General features: G+C 42.1%; 1 protein-coding gene across 1 annotated transcript in view; it reads right to left on the reverse strand.

Moving 5' to 3' along the window:
• The window catches only part of PATJ (PATJ crumbs cell polarity complex component), a gene marked incomplete at its 5' end in the record, with an annotated part of 148,039 nt that extends 135,267 nt beyond the window's left edge, over nt 1-12,772 (reverse strand). The window contains 8 exons of the mRNA XM_084265931.1: nt 858-960; nt 3,397-3,609; nt 5,363-5,491; nt 7,136-7,334; nt 9,131-9,270; nt 10,671-10,862; nt 12,502-12,668; nt 12,751-12,772. Coding sequence (XP_084122057.1) covers nt 858-960; nt 3,397-3,609; nt 5,363-5,491; nt 7,136-7,334; nt 9,131-9,270; nt 10,671-10,862; nt 12,502-12,668; nt 12,751-12,772 — 1,165 coding nt within the window. The remainder of the gene's footprint in view (nt 1-857; nt 961-3,396; nt 3,610-5,362; nt 5,492-7,135; nt 7,335-9,130; nt 9,271-10,670; nt 10,863-12,501; nt 12,669-12,750) is intronic.
• Between the last annotated feature and the right edge of the window lie 6,623 nt (nt 12,773-19,395).

Genomic DNA, 19,395 nt, shown 5'->3' on the forward strand with positions numbered 1-19,395 from the left:
GAATAAAAGCTCTACCCCTTTTGTGTGAAAACAGATATTCAGCTGAGTCAATTTTAAAGGTGTCATCATAGAATCGTAGATTGGTCTGGGTTGGAAGGGACCCCAAGCATCACAGAGCTCCAACCCCCTGCCACAGGCAGGGACACCAACCTCCAGGCCTGGAGCTACACAAGGTTGCCCAGGGCCCCAGCCCACCTGGCCTTGAACATCCCCAGGGACGGGGCACCCACCACCAATCTGGGCAGCCTGTCCCAGCCCCTCACCACCCTCTCTGTAAAATACTTCCCCCTAATTTAAACCTTCCCTCCTTCAGCTTCATTCCATCCCACCTTGTCCTGCCAGTGTCTGCCCTTTTATAAAGCTGATTCCCCTCAGGTTTCTCTGCTCCCTTCAGGGACTGGAAGGCTGCAATGAGGTCCATACCAAAGTGGCCATTCAAAAGTTAATGCAAACCAGGGACACCTGATACTCTGGTTTTGAAATTCTTCTTTAAATGTGTTAACTGAATAGTGTCACATATGTACTGCAGGGGTAATATAAGGAACAGGGCAAACAAGAACCTGCCTGTGTTAAGAGTCTGTACATACAGGAACTCTCTGTTACAGTCTGCACAGTAACAACACAAGCATGTAACATTCTCAGTCCAGCAGTCAAGTAGGAATTATTTCTTTAAGCTCATTACAACTTTCTAAAAGGTTTTTGGCCCAATTTCACTCTGCAGCAAGTTGTCCAAATATTTTCTTCATAGGCTTTTGTACACTACAGTTTCAAAGAAGTGCTACCCATTTTCCCCATAGTAAATAAAGGGTGTTTGAGAAGATCCTGTCCCAGGCTTTACTAAATCCTGTAGAACTCACCCATATCACACGTGCCAGCATATCCAACGATTGTGATTCCCAAGCTTTGCCCATTACTTTTTATAAGTTCAACATCATAGGTCTCAAAAAGGTTGGTGCTATCCTATAAATAAAGAACAAGACAGTAGAACAATCTCATGGTTTCCCAGTACCACTACTGTATTTCAGGTGAAGTTCTTCAGAAGTGAGCAGCGGGTTTGATTTTCCTATTTGAGGAGGGATCACATTTGCATGATATACCCAAGATTTGCTGAAAAGAAGGTGTTTCCCAATGTCATTAGTTGCTTTTTAAATTCCTTCCTAATACTTTCTCCCCATACTTGTCAGAGGTCTAATATTTATATTTTATGGAAAACAACAGTCTTTGCTAGACTGCTTGAGGGACATTTCCCTTTGGATTCCACTGTCACTTGGTCACAACAAACTCCCCAGTCAATCTCACAAGACAACAGAAACCCTGAATGCCCTCAGAATTTCTCCTCTCCCTTTCATGTGTTAGTCCTGATAAATAGTGTCATGAATCCACCTGCCTGAGCCTTGTCTACTGGACAGTTAAAAAGCTTTTTTGCTCCTTATATAAATACAGAAAGTTACCATGCTGCCCATTTCTGTCAGAAAAAGCAACCCTTACATCTCTGCTATTCACTACTAACAAAGCAAAGGGGCAACAGGAAAGGGATCTCAAAACCAGAAACAGTTTTCATGCCCTGAAAGAAGCCATGTGTACACACTGTAAGCACATCTTTACTATGGAAGCACTTGTCTACTAAATGCAAATGTAGGACACTAGGTGACTGTTTTCTTGTGCCCATGCACAGGCCTAAGTTGTTTCAGTTATTCTCTACTGCAAAAAACTTAAAGGAAATCAAATAATATAAAACTTAGAAACGAACAATAAATTTAAAATGCCTTTCTGGTAGTTTGCAAAAAAGAAAAGGAAAATAATTTCTATTCCAAAGCTCACAGCCAGTGAAAGTGCTCAGAAACTGGTGAGAAATCAGATTACAGGAAAAGGTTCTGTTGTAAACAAGACAAACTGGGAGGTGGATCATTAAAATTATCATTAAGTTAGTAAATACGTTCATATTAGCCACTATTCTTGACTTCAGGAAATCTCTCAAAATCAGAAAGACGCTTTTCATCAAATCTAAACATGAAGGCATCATTCAGTGAAGGAAAGAATAGATGACATTCAGAAATACATAGATGAAACTGCAACATGACTGTTTTCCCCTCTAAACTACACAGCAGGAATAAGGAGGACACTGAACAGGCATCCAGAAGGAATGACATCAGAGAAGGGCTGCAGCATCTACAGTGTTCGGGGTTGATTACTGACAAATAGACCAACCTTTGAGATGGGTAACATTAAAAAAAAGTAGTACTCTGCAGAGGAACCAAAACTAGGACCATTGCATTTCTTCCTAATACAGGTCTTGTAAAATCTGATGCAGCCAGAAAAGAAGTGTTTCATAAAGGCACTGATTCTCTAGGAAAGCCTTTTTTTCAGAGCATGAGTCAAACCCATTTTTAAGGCTCCAACCTTATATACATAGATCACTGCCTCTCATCTCTGTCACTGACGTTTCCCACTACAGCAGTCCCTCTTCTGAGAACAGGAGCTTGACAAGGACCCAAAATACTTTACTGACAGCTTCAGTCAGAGTAGTCCTCCAAAGGGATGCAAGAGACAGAGCTCATGGTGGCCTCTGCAGTGACTATGCCCAGCAAGCGAGGAGGTGAGTTTGTACCAATACGACTGCCAGGCTGACCTTTAAAAACAGTCCTTCCAAGGAAATAGCTTTCTCCACTGACATGCAAGAAACTAGACAAGAAAGAAAAGGCTACTCGGATTCTACACCTAAATCTAAGCAGCACAGTAGTAGCAGATGGTACACAAGCACAGCTTTGTTTATGTTTCGAGACCTACTGTACACTTAGTGTAGCATTTGTTGATTTTAATTACTCAAAACTGAAAAGAATGACTTCAAAAACAAGAGACTTTGATATGACCATGATAAGATTTGCTAAAACAAGTTTCAAAATTTTTAGATATATTTCCTATCACAGACAGTAGCGTAGAGTATGAAAACATTACACTTATGTTTCATAAAAAAAATGATTGTGCTGAATAATTCTGGTGTGGCCACAGCACTCTGGGAAATTCACAGTCAAGTTTTAAATCCACTTACAAATGATTGATTAGCAAAAATGTAATGAGCTAAGAAGGAGAAATAAAAGTACCATTTATCGATAACGTTTATGGTCTTGGTAATTAAATTACCCATTCTGAAATAAATTCTGTAGAGCTGGTCATTCCCATCCCAAGATTGCAGGTATTAATAACATACAGGAAAAGGGGGAAAATTATAGAAGGCAGAGCTGGAATAACGACCACTTAAACACACGTGTATGATAGCTGGAAACTCGCAAGAGGAGAAGCACTTTAGGTCTCAAGAACACTCTGTTCTCCTCCTCCTTTCTGAGCCCAAGCCACAAACATAGTTGAAAATATCACAAGCAAGAGCCAGATACTTACATTTCCATTTTGGAAGGAAGGTAATGTACTGACTGGCCAGCTCACAGGAGCTGGAGGAGTCTCCACTATTTCACACTTGGGGTCTCTTGCAACGATCATCCTAACAGAATTCCCACAGTTTCTCAGCACTTGAGCAACTTGTTCGCTGGTCATTCCTTGCACGTTGGTCCCTCCAATCTCTAAGATGTGATCTCCTGTCTGGAGCCTCCCATCCTTCAAAACATAAATAAAATTGAAAAAAAATGTTTCCAGTCTATGCATAAAATTATCTTTTCCATTACAAAAGTCAAAGTGTGTAAAGGCACATTCATGGCCATGAGAGGCAATGCAAGAAAATGGCATGAAATTAACCATGATGGCAACACAGTAAATAATTCAAGGAAGCATTTGCACAATCAAGCACTGTTTTCCCCACAGTAGTTGACTGTGGTAAATCAACCTTTCCAAAACGGAGTAAGATTGAATGTTCCTAAGAAAGTGGTTACTGAACTCATTTAGGAGAAAACAGACAGTACCAACATTTTATAGTCTCACAGGTTCTGTATTGCTGTTTCATGGACTATCCCTCCTCAGATAGGCATTAGACAGCATTTTGATTCAGAACTTTTAAAGTGTTTTTCCTACTACTTTTGTATTAGCCTGGCAATTCTTTCCTTCTACGACTAGCTCCAACTCAAGTGAGTAAATCCTCCAAAGGTAACAAGACTCCACACAAACCATTTTTTACATGATAATTATGATTCATGACCTACATCATCATCTCTATTATAAGCAAGCATTCATAGGACCAAATCCTCAGCTGGTATTGATCAGCCCAGTTCCATCACCTTAGGTGCATTGATTTATATAGCAATCATAGCAGACTTATTCCCAGAACTAACTCAAACTCATTTACAAACTCATCCAATTTTAACATGTATATGTGCTCATTATTTCACATGTTCTTAATGATGTCTCATTCAGCAGAGAATGATGGGGTGAGTTCTTAACTTACATGCTTCACTTGTAGCCAAAACACTTTATTCCTTACAGCAAAACAGGTGTACACAATAATTAAAAAATACTCATTTATACATGACAGGTTCAGAGGGAGGCAGTCAAGCAAGAGCCAACATTTTCCAGTAAAGCTCTCTGAATCTCCACTTTTTGTTCCCATCCTGTACTAGAGGAAGTACTCAGCCTCTCTTTTCTATGTTACTGGATCTTGGCTGCATAGATTCCAGAACTCAAATGTTATAACTTGTTATGGCCAAGTTCACATTAAAAATCCCAAGATGCTTTGCTATTGCATGTGTTCAACTCCTGAAATGTAGCAACACTTACCACCAGGTCTTTAAAGATCACCAATCAAAGGTTGCAAACTGTTACCTGTGCAACTTTAAAAGCTATAGGTAACTTCAAGAGGCTTCACATCAAACCTAAGCATCTCCTTGACCTGGTCAGACCACAAGGCAGGGATCAAAACCCCTTTAAAATGAAACCCACTAAACCCAGGATATCTTCAATCTATAAACTGAACCTTGTGACACAATATCTTCAATAGGGCAGCTTCTCCTGCTCGACAATTCATTTGTCCCTATTCAGTTTGTCCCTATAGGTGTTGCCAAATGTGCCAAATTCTACAGAGCATCTGCAAACCTGAGTGTTTGTCCTCCCCCAGCCTGACCAAAAGGTGAAAATTTCAAAAGTACTGAAAATCTTAGAAGGTTACACAACTTTTCAGAACTTCTGCATGCACAACAATGTTACAAAAGCCAACACATGTCTGAGAAACAATTCATATCAGGTGCTGATTTCTGCCTCAATCATACCTTCAACATATTTATTTATAAAGTATATGCTGGCATTCAGACTTTGATGCTATCAGCTTCCTTTTGTTTAAGTATATTAGTTTATTTTAAGACTGTCAAAACCAGTTAATTATACTTTACAACCAAACAAGAAGTGACATAATATAACAAATTACCCGATCTGCTAATCCCCCAGGAACAATTGTTCTTACAACTACTCCACTCGACTTTCCTCCTACAATTCCAAACCCTAATCCTGAACCGTCGTTAATCAGCTCAACGTCTTCAACGTGGCCCCAGTGAATCTGCAATTAATAAAAACAGGAGATTTTAATTTCAGTCAATCTTTAATGTTTCTCACTTTTGCATTTACCAGGAATTACGAGAATTAATCAAAGCTATTCTCTCTCTCCACCCCACGGATTGGAGATCTGTTGGATTTTGTTCAGCCAGCTTCGTTTCCTTCGAAACGCGCAGAGGGATTTCTCATCTGTTTTTAAACATACATTTTGTCCTTCACTTTCAGGATCACAGGATACCAGGGAAAGAAACTAAACTAAGAAGAAACAGTTTTAAGATTTTTCTTGCCAAAAAGAAAACTTTCCTTTTAGTTTTTCATAAATGGAGAACACTGCAAACAAGGGAGAAAAACAGAGGGAAGGAGTTTGCACTGGCCTAAATTCTTCTGTTATTTCACTTACACACTCTAAACACCACCAGTACACTCTGAATTAATAGCACAGTACAATATTCTGCCACACTGAATTGGAAGCCTGTTTCTAAGCTACACTGTACCATGACCTTATGTTCTACAAGACAATCTGAAAATAACAAAGCTGTTAAGCAACCCAAACCCAGCCAACGTTTCTGTCAGATTAATATCTCATAGAAACAAAAATGGAGCAAAGTAGGCAGATTTAAGTCTTCTATGAATAAAGGATTTATTAGAACACTGAAAATCTTTGCCAAAGCCAGTTAAATATCATAAAAGAAGTTTAAAGACCCCCTGTAGAGATATATATTTGTATTTTATTTTGTTAGTCTGTTCGGTGCAGATCTTTCAATGAAAAAGCAGTTAAAGTTTAATTCTTGAAAATTTTCAGTGTAATAAACAATATTGATTATCCACTAAAACCTTCAGATTTCACTAGCTCTGTAATAATCATGAGGGAAATAATTACTGAGAATAAGGAAAAGCACTGCTCTTAACCAGATTTTCATCAAAACCTACCAGCATAATAAATTAAGATTCCAATATTGCAAACCCTGGATTTAGGTGTGCACTTTGACCAATTCAGTGAAGCCACCTGGACCATATGGCTTGAACACAGATGGAAGTTCAGCCCTAGTTTATTACATGTCCTGGTGACAATGTCTCCTTGTTCAAGAAAACAGAAGGGTTCCCAATCAATGAAATGTGCAGATAAAAAAAAAACAACCCACCTGATAAATAAACAGGGATGGACAAGTTCTTTAACAGATACTTTTTGTTTGTTTTTAAAACAAAGACAAGGCCTTTTGGCTTGAGCAGTTTAAATTGGCTGGGATATTTCAAGCAGTGCTCATGATAGGTTACTTTTACACTCTTTTAAGATGTAATCAGAGCATCTTTAATTGCTAAACACAAGTAGGTTTCAGCTGGGTATAGTCATAAAATGCTTTACCCAACCTATGCTGAACAGACCCTGCTGCTAAGAATATGTTGATCTACTAAAGCTTCTGCTAGCCCATAAAAACCCAGGATCTATTTTATAACAGCTTCATGCAGCTTTGCAACGGAAGCCTAACACTTACTGCATGATCAGTCTAAATGAAATGCCATCACATCTAAAATCTGATTAAAGAAGAAAACCCCTATATGTAAGTTTGCAAACACGAACACAACTACAAGGCAAACAAGAAACCAGCATAGTTTGAAATCTGATTTTGAAGGTATTACAAGAACTCACAGTCTCAGGTGGATTTATATCACTTAATAAGACAGACGAAGTTCTGCTGTTTCCTTGAACTGGCTCCCTAGCAACAACCAGATGTAGAGATCCTGTGGCTTGCTGGAGGAGGGCAATAGCGTGCTGATGGGAAATGTTCTGATCCAATGGGGTGCAATTAATGGCCAGTATGTGGTCATTTTCCTTTAGTCTTTGATCCCTTAACAAAACATTAAAAGAAATACGAAAATGCAGCACAGTGACTTCACAACAGGCTTGTGTTAATTTAAATATGAACATTCAAAATGCATTTATGCAAGGTTAAATATTTATATAATTTTTTTAAAGTCTGCTTATTAGACTGTCTTCACCAACACAAGAACTCCATGCAATGCACACGGTACTGAACTGCCCAGCCATGTTTTCTTCCAACTTTATCATTTAACTTTAGAAATAAGCTAATTTTTTTCCCTGTGCTTCTGTTCAAACTTCTATGAAATCCTCTCATTCTTTCTTGAAGATACTGAATTGCCGGGCAGGAAAAAAAGTATTTTTGTGGTTACACAATAAACTAGGAACTGCTCTTCATTGTGTTCAGCACTACACGACACTATTTCTAAATACCCACAACTCAGGCTATGATATTGTTTTGTATAATTATTTAATCTAAAGATGGATGAGCCACACATTTATATTTACTCAGAGTCTATAGCATCAAACTTCAGAGGGCAAACTTTCTTGGAGGAATGCACAGCTCAAGTCATACCTTAAGAGAATAAAAATTTCACAGTTAATTCACCCTAGCGACGAATTTAGATTTGTGACAAGAGAGAAACCATCACTCATCTCCTTTGTTCAATATTCATTCTGAGCACGAGACCAAACTGTTACATAGACAGACAGTGCCTTCAAAGCTCTATAGGAATCCAAAAAGTCTCCGGGAGATCTTGTCTCAGAAGCAAAACGGGAAGCATGCTGGGGAAATTTATAAACTCCCAAACAATATAACTGCACATCTTAACTAAGGCGTTTTAAACTTCCTTTTTATCATGCCATGTTTAAGATGTTTCCCAGAAATCACTTTCCTCAAGCACTAACCATATTTTAGATTCTCTCATCAAAGAAAGTGAGCAGCAGGTCATCAAATCCTAAAGTGAGATATTCACCCTCCTTTGACATCCGGATCAGTCCATCTGTCTCCACTTTGAAAGAGCCTAATATGCTTTTCTTTAAGTGTTCTCTGGTGTGTTCTCTGTGGGCCCATAGCCATTATCATTCCAACCTCTCCCCACTCTTTTTGTCATCCTGTGTTGGCACTTCCTGACATGTGTTACTTAAAAAGTGACACCAATGACTTGAAATCTAGACACATTTTCTTGAAACATAATTCCAAGCTCTGCATTTGTCTCATGCCAACTCTTGTGGTTTTTACAATCACATTTTATTTTTAAAGGATTGCTCTGTCTTTTGTTGGTGGGTGAAAACCCACAGACAATACGGGAAGAAACTGCCTGAAGCCTTGGTTCTATGGTGACATCTGTGCAGGGATCTGTCAGGAAGACTGGGTCTAAATTTACACAGGAAACAAACAGTAAAACCCACTATAAATAGGGCATTGTCATAGGCTTTTAAATGAAGGAGCAAGTTGAAAAAAATCTTTCAAGGGGCACAATACAGAAAAATTCAAACAGAGGCTAATTTTTATTTTCCTTGTATTCTTCTCTAAATTTTCTTTTGTTTTTCAATCAGTACTCAAGATTCTCTTCAGTGAGTCATGATTTCTGGAAATTCCATTTATGAATGGCTTGGATATTTAAAACTCATCTGAAAATCTGACCCTCAAAACATGAGTCCATTTAATTGAAAAGCCAGAATTCGAGATACCACAAAAAAAAACCCCATCCCACCAGATAACCCAGACAAACATGTTATTCTGACAAGTTTTCAATGTGAAAGGTGTAGCTTTTCCCTTCATGGAAATAGTGCAATTTTCCAACACAATTATAAAGATCTCACCTGTCAGCTATGCTTCCTGGCTGGACTTCTTTCACAAAGATACCAACTTCTCCCAAGATGTGATTTTTAAGGGCAACCACGCTAAATCCAAGACCTCCAACAGAAGGCTTTTCAATCTTTATTGATTCTATTTGTCTCCCCTAGTAAAATAGGGGAAAAAATAGAAAAAAAGGATTTACTAATTTTTAATGCAACAGAATGAACTAGTTTAAAATTTATAAACACCAGGAGAATTATTCTCCTCCTAAGACTAAACAAAGGCAAAATACTGAATATGCTATTTCTATAAAAGCTCCTCCATTTATTATTTTTAATATAGCAGAGTATTGGATATGCAAGCACTCTGAGGTTCTGAAACCTCAGGGAATTTAAGAGCTGCTTTCACACTTCATTCACATTATGAGATGAATTCCAAACTGGATGAAAACTATGAACGAAGTGCTGTCTAGAGCAATATATTTGGGATCTCTGGAAATGCTGCATGGCTAAAATAAATTACTTGTCTTTTGGCTCCCCTTGCTTTTAATGCTGATTTTTAGGCGTGTGTGTGCGTTCAAAAGATTGCAAGTTTTTAAATAAAGAAATTAATTTCCTTCCTCCTCCCTGCAACTTCACACTTAATGCTAAAACAACTTTGCTTTTGTGGCTGCCTGCTTTTCAGTTCTAATACAACGTCAGGGGTTGTTTACTGGGAATATAGCTTGGAGGATGCACTGCTCTCACAGCTGTTTTATTCCAAATAACGTGCACTCTTTACTGCTAAATCTTTTATCTGATGAGTTAATGACACACTAATGAGAAGAGTTATGCTCAAAATATTACAGCTACATTAAGGTAGTCAATTAGAAACAGTTACTTAATATAGAAAGGCATGACTAACCAATTAAATTAATGGTTCAAAGTAACACAGAACAATACATTTGTGGTATAAATGCCAATCCCACATGGGTGGATGTCTGCACCTGTACGACTTTCATAAGCATCTGGTACATGCTACATCACATGTTAATGAAATCAGCATCTGTCTGGCAAAGTTAAGACATACTAAATGAAGAGTTAAATAAAATATTACATGCCAGTTCTTTTAATCATTTGCACAGTTCATATATTAACAAAGCTGGTACATTTCCAATTTCAAATGTACTTGGTAAAACAAGTATCTCCATCAAAACATGTTTCTGCAGACAATGTCCATTTTCAATTAAATATTGTCAAATACCACAAAAGTTTTCTGGCAACTGAAATTTCTTTTCTACTTGGTGTGTTTTCTAATTTTCAATTTCTAATTGTGTTTGGTAGAAAGTAAGACAGAAAAAGAAATCTGGGGGAAAAAAACAGCAACACAACCCCACCACCACTAAGCAGCTTTCCATTTCTGACGTTACCTCTCATGAGTAAACGTCACCCTCAGCCCTTCTGCTCTCTTGAGGGTTAAGAGGCACCACACTCCCAGAAAAGCATGTTTGAAAGTATACTCCAAAAGCATACAATGTAAAGTTTGAAATTAAAGGAAAGTAAGTTTGGTTCACTAATTCCTTACCTTTGCCATCTGCTGGATGATTGCGTTAAATTCATTAACTCCCAGGTTTGGAGTGAAGGTAGGTGCCTTGGGTTCAGGTGAACTGCAAGGTGTGTACACACTCCCAGCAGCAACTGATTTGTCAGCAAAAACTAGCAGCCCTCTTTTAGTAAAATCAAAATCTACTGAACGGTCAGGAGGCATATAATTAAGCTGTTGAACAAAGATGTAGAAAAACCATTAAAAACAAGAGATTTCTACATGTATCACCTTGTGTAAAGGCTGCCAAAGCAGCAAGCATACATATGTTCCTCCATGCCTATTCACACTGATAAACTCACCTCTCTAAATTAGGCAATGTTAATATATAAGCTACCATATCAATTTGAAATTGTTTTTCAGAGGGAAGAGCTCCCAAATGTTCCAGCTGTGTTTCTGCCCCACCCATTTTCTCCATTTCTTTCATGCTTCTTCCCTGCCCATGCCCATTATCCTCTTTTCATTCTGATATTCCAGAAACAGCACGTGCAAAAGCACCAAATATTAACAAGACATTCAAGCACTGTTGCAACTGTCAGGCAAACCTAGACAATTTTGGCACAAGAATCCAAATTTTTAAGAGTCACTTGGTCACTCAGGAGCCAAAGGCCTGGTCTGTATTATCTCCTGCCCAAGAGAACGCCCAGGGTACAAACTACCTACCACTGAACATGCTGCCACTGCAACTTACTGTTCAATTTCTAGTCCTGACAGGTAATGAAGAAACACAGAAATACTCTCAGCGTAAACTGAAAAACCTCAACCTGAATGAAACTGCTCCTGAAGGACACGCTTCTGAATTTAAAGAAAACCCAATTTTTCTGAATATAGAATCCATTATGCTGCTCAAAGCACACTCTTAAATATATTTGTATTTTCATACATTTTTAATAGCTTACAGAGACATATCCAGACTTTGAATGGGAGGATCAGGAACAGATATGGCACCTTTGTGAACATGGGAAGAAGAGAGAATGAACGATACAAACACTACCATGCCACCCAGGCAGAAACATGTGCAATACTTTTGGCAAGGTGGCTTCGTCCCCCTGACACCCACCCTCTGTATCTGCAGCTGGGCAGGTGCAGTCACAGCAGAGACAGGATTGCTGCTGCTCAGGATATGCCAAGTTAGTCCCTGGGTTTACGTTTGCATGCCTGATTTTGCTGACTGCATGGTAAGACCTGTTTGTGCCAATGTGTCACCGATGTCCACAAGATCTCAGCGTCTGTTGGTATTATAAACCAACCCACACAAGGTCCTTCCACCATTGGAGCCAAGTTATTGTAAAGCTAGCTTGGCTACATCTGCACCAGAGCTTGGCAAGTCTTCAGGGGTGGTTTTCTAGATTTTATTTCCCAAAACAGGTTAACCATTCTTGTACAAGTCAGCAGGAGCCAAGTGATGATGTCTTTAAAGGAGAAAAGATGCTGCCAGTTAGCTGATAAACAGCATTTCACTTCTGTGAAAAACAAAGGATCCCAGCTCCAGCTGCATTCAGAACAGAACTCAGAGTACTAGAGCTGATGTCTTTTGCAGATGCTTTTCTCTGACTGATGTGGTTCTCAGCGCCTGCCTCTTCTGCAACCTTTCTCAAAGCACACTACCCCGTGACCCATTTGTGGCAACACCACTTCTCATTTCAGTACTGACTGTGTGGATATTAGCTTGACACAAAAAAAGGGACAATATTCACACATACCAAGCTACAGCTTATTAATGAGCACCCTCATTAACACACGCCCACATACCCCGGTTTAAGTTCCAAGTTCACTATAGTTATCATCACACCAACCCTAATTTTACACTCACTTGTTCCTTCAGTTGCTTGATGGATTGCTGGAGGGTCAGGATCTGGTTAAACAAAGGGCTCCTGAGTGTGTTACGCAAAGCAGTCAGGTTTTCATTATGTTGGGAATCCCTTTTCTCACGCAGTTTTGCTTGCAGACGATCAAGGATCTGCAGCACCTGCTGTTTATCTGCACCACAAAGTAGTACGTGTTAGGAGCAGAGCTTCATTTCTCACTGCTTAACAAAAGCAATCACTTTCAGACTACATACCTGCAGCAGGATTTTCAGGCATCTTGAAGGGTATTTTTTTAATTACTCAGAATAACCTAGATGAGGGTCAAACAAAACAAGAGTCAAATTAATAAATTATATATCTAGCAGAATTCTGACACATACACAGTCAATAAATACAACAGTAAAATAGTAAGCTAACTATAACAAATTACCCCCTGTTGTTTACCCCAAGTATTCAACAAAGCTCTCAACACAGCTAGTTGCACTGCAGCCTCAGCACATCTAAAAAAATCTTCCCTTATTCTCTGTGCTTTTTCTTCCACATACAGGAAGGAACATGAACAACTTATAAGAGCAAACACTGTCCCAGAAAACTGAGAAACAGAAATGTTCAACAGCAGTATTTTGAATATGAACACTAAGGGTGTGATCTTTTCGTAAGTACATGCAGCTAAAACCTTCCTACTATTGAGAAAATACTTTCCACCCAATTAATTATTTGCAGACAGTATTCTTATCACGATAGCTCAGCCCCACTTCATGGCAATATAGGTGAAACGCCTCCCTGTAAAACAACGAGGCTCCCTCTGCTCACGAGACAGCCCAAAATTGGCCAAATCAATCCCTATTCCAACCTGTTCCTAAGGGAGCTCAGTTCTAATTGCAGCCCTGGTGCTGAACAGGTGAAAGCCGTCCGTTCCCTTCTACTTGAGCTTGCCTGTCTCTTGTCTACGCACATGACAAGCTTTTAAAGAGCAGAATATCCTTTATCACACTCGTCTACAGCGCTGCACAGAACAGGTCTCCAACTGGGGCTGAGGCCTAGATGGCAGCATAAAAACAACAGACTTGCAATTAGCAGCGATGATAAATTTGTACCCTTACTCGCATGTTATTGCGCTGATGTGGAGCCTGTCATTCTGAAATCTGTCAAGGCAGTTATACCAAAACACACATGAGAAACAAGATTTCCTCACTTAGCTGCTCTGAAAAGTCAGGCATTTAACAGCACAATTTACATAATTTTAAGTCTACCCAGTATAAAGCTCTGTGATTTCAGAATAATGTATTTGGAATTATTTTGGAACACAAATAGCCATATATATGTGTGTGTATATATATACACACACTATACATACATATATGTGTGTATATATATAATAGCCATATATATAGGGGGGGGTTCATGTATATATATATATACACACACACACACATATAAAAGCAGCTCTCTCTTTACTTTTTTAATCTTTCATTTCAAGAGTAGAAAGGGTCACATGCATCCAAATGTAACACTAGGGTAAGCACATCCCAGGGCTCTCTCCCAGCAGGACCTCTGATCCTTTCAGCTCTGCCTCTGACACTGTCTGTGCTCACACTGACACATCTTCAGTTCTGGGAGGATGCTGTTACATTTAACGAAATATTAACTATGCAGGTGAATAGCTTCTCTTCTCCTAAAGAATCAGATTAAGTTGATTTACCTAATAGGTGGGAAAAAAGTAATAAAAGAGCAGAGGTGTGTGTCACAAAGCACGTTTTAAGATTCGCACACCCTTTACTGTATGTGAGCAGCTTTGGCTCCTGGAGGGATTCCTGCTGAACTCAGTGGGTTTGTGCAGTTTCCACCCAGTGCCAAGCAAAATGAGTCTTTTGCAAGACTATTAACAGATTTAGGAGGTCATTTTAAATCAAACTCAGAGCAAGAGTTGAAGCGGCAAAACCCATACAACCCCTGAAAGATTTTCAGGAATGCATCTGAACTTTTGGAAGTGCTGCAGCTTTATTTTATTTTCCATTTGAAATAAAACACTTCTAAGAGCGCAGCAGCCTTTGATTCTGTGCTGAGATCTGATTCTGAAGAACAGATGAAAATACCATTTCCTTACACATTCCTCAGTCTTCATCTAAACCAAAAAGACAAAACTTGACCTCCTTGGCTAAAAATATTGCATGAATGTTAACAAACCAGGACAAAGAATATGGAAATTTGTTCTTTCCAATTTAACCTCCCTCTTTTGTTTTTCTACCTCATGTCAACAGTTAAAAGAGGGAAAAAACCCAACTTAAAGCACGCAAACCAACATCAGAAAGGGATGTAAAATAACTCCTACAAGGAAAAGTGGTTTGAAACACCTTTAACCCAGCAGTAGGGTGAAGAAAAGATTAAGCTCAGAAAAGAAATCCAGCATGGCAGGAAATAATGCCGACTTGACAACACCATGCCCATCTAATAGCTGAAGCCAAGAGGCTGGACCAGCTCTCCAGCCTTCTTTCATGCATTTTGTTCTTCCCTTTCCATCTGCGCTCGCCCTCATTCATCTGATCCCACAGGGAGCTAAACACATAGAAAAAGAAAAACCCCAACCCTTCACACTTTGGGTAGGGTGAGCTTTTTGCCCTGTTAGCTCTCCAGTGCCAGGACTGGCACGCAGGAGGAGGGCGAGACGTGCCAGGGACGCGGGACCACACCTTGCAGCAGCAGCAGCAGCAGCAAGCGGTTGCAGCGGCTGAGCCGCACCATGAGGAACAGCCTGCGTCATTCAAACCCGGCCTCAAAGCGCCGCGCTGACAGTCCCCAAGATTAATCTTCTTTCCATTACAGCGGGTGTAACAATAGCAATTACGACTACGGGGACGGATCCAAGAAAGACAAATTTAAGCAGAAAAACGTAGGTAAGAGATCTAGGCTCCATCTAGGCAGAAGTCCTCTGGAGAAGGAAAGTGTGTGGGGGGGAATTAGAGAAAGTTTCAGCTTGCTGCTTGAGCTGCGGCAAGGCGTTGCTGCTCAGAGCCACTGCAGACCACCCTGCACCGGTGGACACCAAAGTGGTCCGCCGCTCAGGTACAGTTCATGTAACAGTTTTTACACAGCACTTTGGGATTGCTCAGGATCAAAGCTTCCCTCCAGCCAGCTTGTGATGGTTTTCAATATTTCTTTTCTTTGTACAATATGTTAAAACCACCTTCAGTGTTTCTTTGTTCTCCTTTCATAAAAAAGAGAGTGGGGGAAAAGAAAGCCTGTTACATTTTAAAGGGAACAGCTTCTTCTGGTGTGAGGGGATCCCTGAAAACATAAACTAATTTAAAAGTTCTTAACTAATGTATAATTTAACTCCACGTACTACTGAGCTGTTTATGTTAAGGGGCCCAAACAGCTTATCCTTAATTTCCTATCACTGATGCTAAGGCTGAGCAGGGTGTCAACAGACAGTTGCTAAATTAGGAGATCCATTCCTAGGTGGTAATTTTGAAGAGCAATCCAAAACATGATGGTTATTGCTTATTAAAATCAGTTCACCCACTCTGCATTCAACTTCTTTAGCTCCCCTCTCTCTCTCTTCTAAAGCCACGTAGCCTACTGGCAGACAAAACTGCAAACCTCAGTTCAAAATGTATGTTACAACTCCCAATATCATCGTAAAATTATTGAGAAAAAATTGAATTTCAAAAAGTTTTGTGTTTTCTAACACCAGAGGAAAAAAAACCCCAACCCTACAGTCCAGCATAGCACGCATCTGGGTTTTTACTGTCTTCACTTTTGAGAGCTGAACTTAACGCATGATAGGGAATGGGAAAGTTTCATAAGGTTTTGTATGAAATGCTAAGACTTGGATCTTCTTCAAAAGCAGACTAAGAAAAAAGGAATTCCCCCATGCTGGTGCCAGCAGAGGTCATCAGAAGAGTTGAAAGGTTTAAGTCTTCTATTGCCATCAGCCCCCGTCAGACACCTGCCACTTGCACAGAGATACCGGGTGCCCAACGCCGGCACATCCCCAAGCCAGAGGGGAACGTGATCCCTGGCAGTGGCCTTGACAGACACCTGCCCTCCGCAAAGGCTGCTGAAAGACAGAAATAAGGGCTTTCCTGCTGCGGTCTGGAGGAGGACACAGTTCAGCCAGCAGATTCTTCTGCCTATTTCTCCCCACCCACCTAACAACTACAATCTCTTCTGCCCTATGTCCTTCAACTCAGCCTCCAGCAACCTCTGTCCTTCCAGGAGATGTGCCTGCAGCAGGGAAAGTCCTGCCTCATGGGAGGCTCTCCCTGCTCAGCGCAAGGGTTATCTTTTGGGACATTAAACACCATGAGTCCTTAATGCACAAATGCTTACTGCTGCTGTTTTTCAAAGGCTTCCAACACATCCAATCTGAGCTGCCAGCCATGGGAACAGCCAAAGATACAGCCCCATCCAAAGTCACCTTTCTGCACTAACGTGGTCGTAATTTTTCCTGGCCCTGATATCAGGAGTGACTGACACAGTGTGGATCGCCTTCCTCATCAGAGGAAAAAAACCTGGAAAATTTAAACTCACTTTAAAACTTGATAGAAGCAAAAGAAAGGGAAAGAAGCGTCTGTTAGTGTGATCTTAATCCCTGATCATCCTAACAACTCACCACCTGTAACTTTAGGCATTAAATTATATGGCTTACATGCCATCGAGTGACTACGTACTGTGAAACACACCACTACTCTAACACGTATTTCGCTGTCCTACATGTTACGCTCAGTTTTCCATCCTGGTAATGTACAGAAGAATTCAGTCCAAGTATGCTTAGCACACAGACACCTTTTCAGCTGAAACCACCAGCACCCGCTGCAATATTCATAAACAGTGCTACAGAGCCCAGGCTGACTGCTCCAGGCACTTGAAAGAAGGAAACTACCCAACAGTGCTGTGAGTACCTAAACACAAATACACCACGCATCTCCAGGGTGAAGACAGCAGGACCTTTTTAGGTCAAAGTTAAATAGTTAGATGTATTAAAAAAACCCAAAACAACCCTACTCCATGGGCAAACTGAGAATGTCCTGTTGTTACATGATTAGTGACCACAAGATGAGGAAAGCCAAACAAAAAAAAAAAAGCCAAACCCAAAATCAACTCTGCATCTGTGATTACCAGCTCAAGAGGAGACTTACTCACTCTCAAGGCATGCTAACTTTTAACAAGCAGAACCTGAATTCCTGTGGACTTCAGCCTCCAGGGAAGTGCCGTGGAGGTTCTCTGATGTCTAATAGAAGGGTGAGCTTGCACTGAAGCCATTCGCTGCAGATCAGTAATGTGGTTTCAGAAACCAAAGGTTGAGTAAAACTTGTTTCTGAGATCTAAATATTGTCACAGTTGACTGAAAATAGCCAATAAATCCTGGAATTATTAAGATGGCAGTGTACATGATTAACAAATTACAAGGGAGGAGAGTTGTTGAGACCTGGAACCACACTGAGATACTGCTAAGCTTCAGAAGTTTACAAGGAATGTGAAAGATCTGCCATATTAATCAACCCTTAAATAAAAACCCTGCTTTGTTAAGAATTTCCAAGCGGACTGGCGCTGGCAGAACGCATGGTAAGCGGTGTGTTACTTCCCCAGCATCTCCTCAAGACACAGCCCCTCCAAGCCATGGAATCTGTCTGCACAACACCATGGCACTTGGAGGGCTCCCCTCTGCCCACCCTGAGGAGCCACGTGGCTCTCCTCAGCCTCTTCCCAGGGCATCCGGGAGCCACCAAGGTTCCCCCCGGCTGTGCAAAACCTTAAAGGCTTCGAGGTGGGACTCCCTGGCCGAGTGCAAACCGGTGCCCTGACCACACCAGGCGCTGAGGGAAGCCGGGAACGCTTCCCCCAAGAACCCATGTCGCAAACTAGCGCCAGCGCTGGGCAGTGCCTCCGTGTCTGAAGAAGGAGGAAGGTGCCCCACAAGAGCCCTCGTAGCGAGCCAGCTCTACCTGCCCGGAGAGCCGCCCGCTCCCTAGGACCACACCCGCCGGCTCCCGGGGCGTCGAGGGCAGCGAGGCCGCCCCTGAGGGGAACGCCGGCCGGCGGAGCCGCCCCTCTGCCTTTCCCGGGCCTCCCCCCGCTTCGCTACCGACAGTCCCGCCCACGCCAACGTTAGGGGCCCGAGGCCTAGCCACGCAGGGAGGAGGGGGCCAGCGGCGGGCTCCCCTCGGTGCTGGGGGCGCTACGGAGCCGAAGAGCCGCACGGCCGGGCCGCGGGTAGCCGCCGTGGCGGAGAAGGGGCCAGAGCGGGTGCGGGGCTCCCCGCCGGGCGGTACCTGCGGGCGGAAGGCGGCGGCGGTCGGAGCGGCGCGATGGCCGCCGGCTCTCACCTGGGCGGAAGCGGGAAGCGGGGGGCGAACGCGGCTCACCTGCGGCGCAGGAAGCCTGGGCGGCGCGGCGGGAGAGCCGCCTCCCGGAGGACGGCCGGGCCGTATCCCTCCGGCGGGGGCGGGAGCGGCCCGCAGACCGCGTCCGGGGAAGCACGTAGCGCCGGCACCCCTGGGCCGGGCTGGGCCGGCGGGAGAAGCACCGCTACCGGCGGAGCGCCCGTTCCCGACTGAGGGAGGCCCGCAGCTCGGGCTGAGCGGTACGGAGGAGCTGGGGCGAGCGCTCAGGTGTTGGGGAGAGAAGCGCGAGTGACCCGGGTGCGGCTGGAGGCTCCGAGGAGGGGAGGACCCGGCCTTTCCGTGAAGCCCAGGCTCAGGGGACAGAGCCCAGGAGCCTGCGGGTGGGAGCCCTGGGCGGAGGGTCAGGGTTCAGCCTGGCCAGAGGAACTCACGTAGCTGCCCTGCGAGCGTGCCAAGCTTCAAAGCCAAGCCAGTTTTCAGATGACACGGAACTGCCCCTGTATTTATAAACTCTGGGCCTAAAAAGATGTAAATATTGACACAGCCACCAAA

This window comes from Gallinula chloropus (genome assembly GCF_964237585.1).
Source record: "Gallinula chloropus genome assembly, chromosome: 6".
Classification (NCBI taxonomy): Eukaryota; Metazoa; Chordata; class Aves; order Gruiformes; family Rallidae; genus Gallinula; species Gallinula chloropus.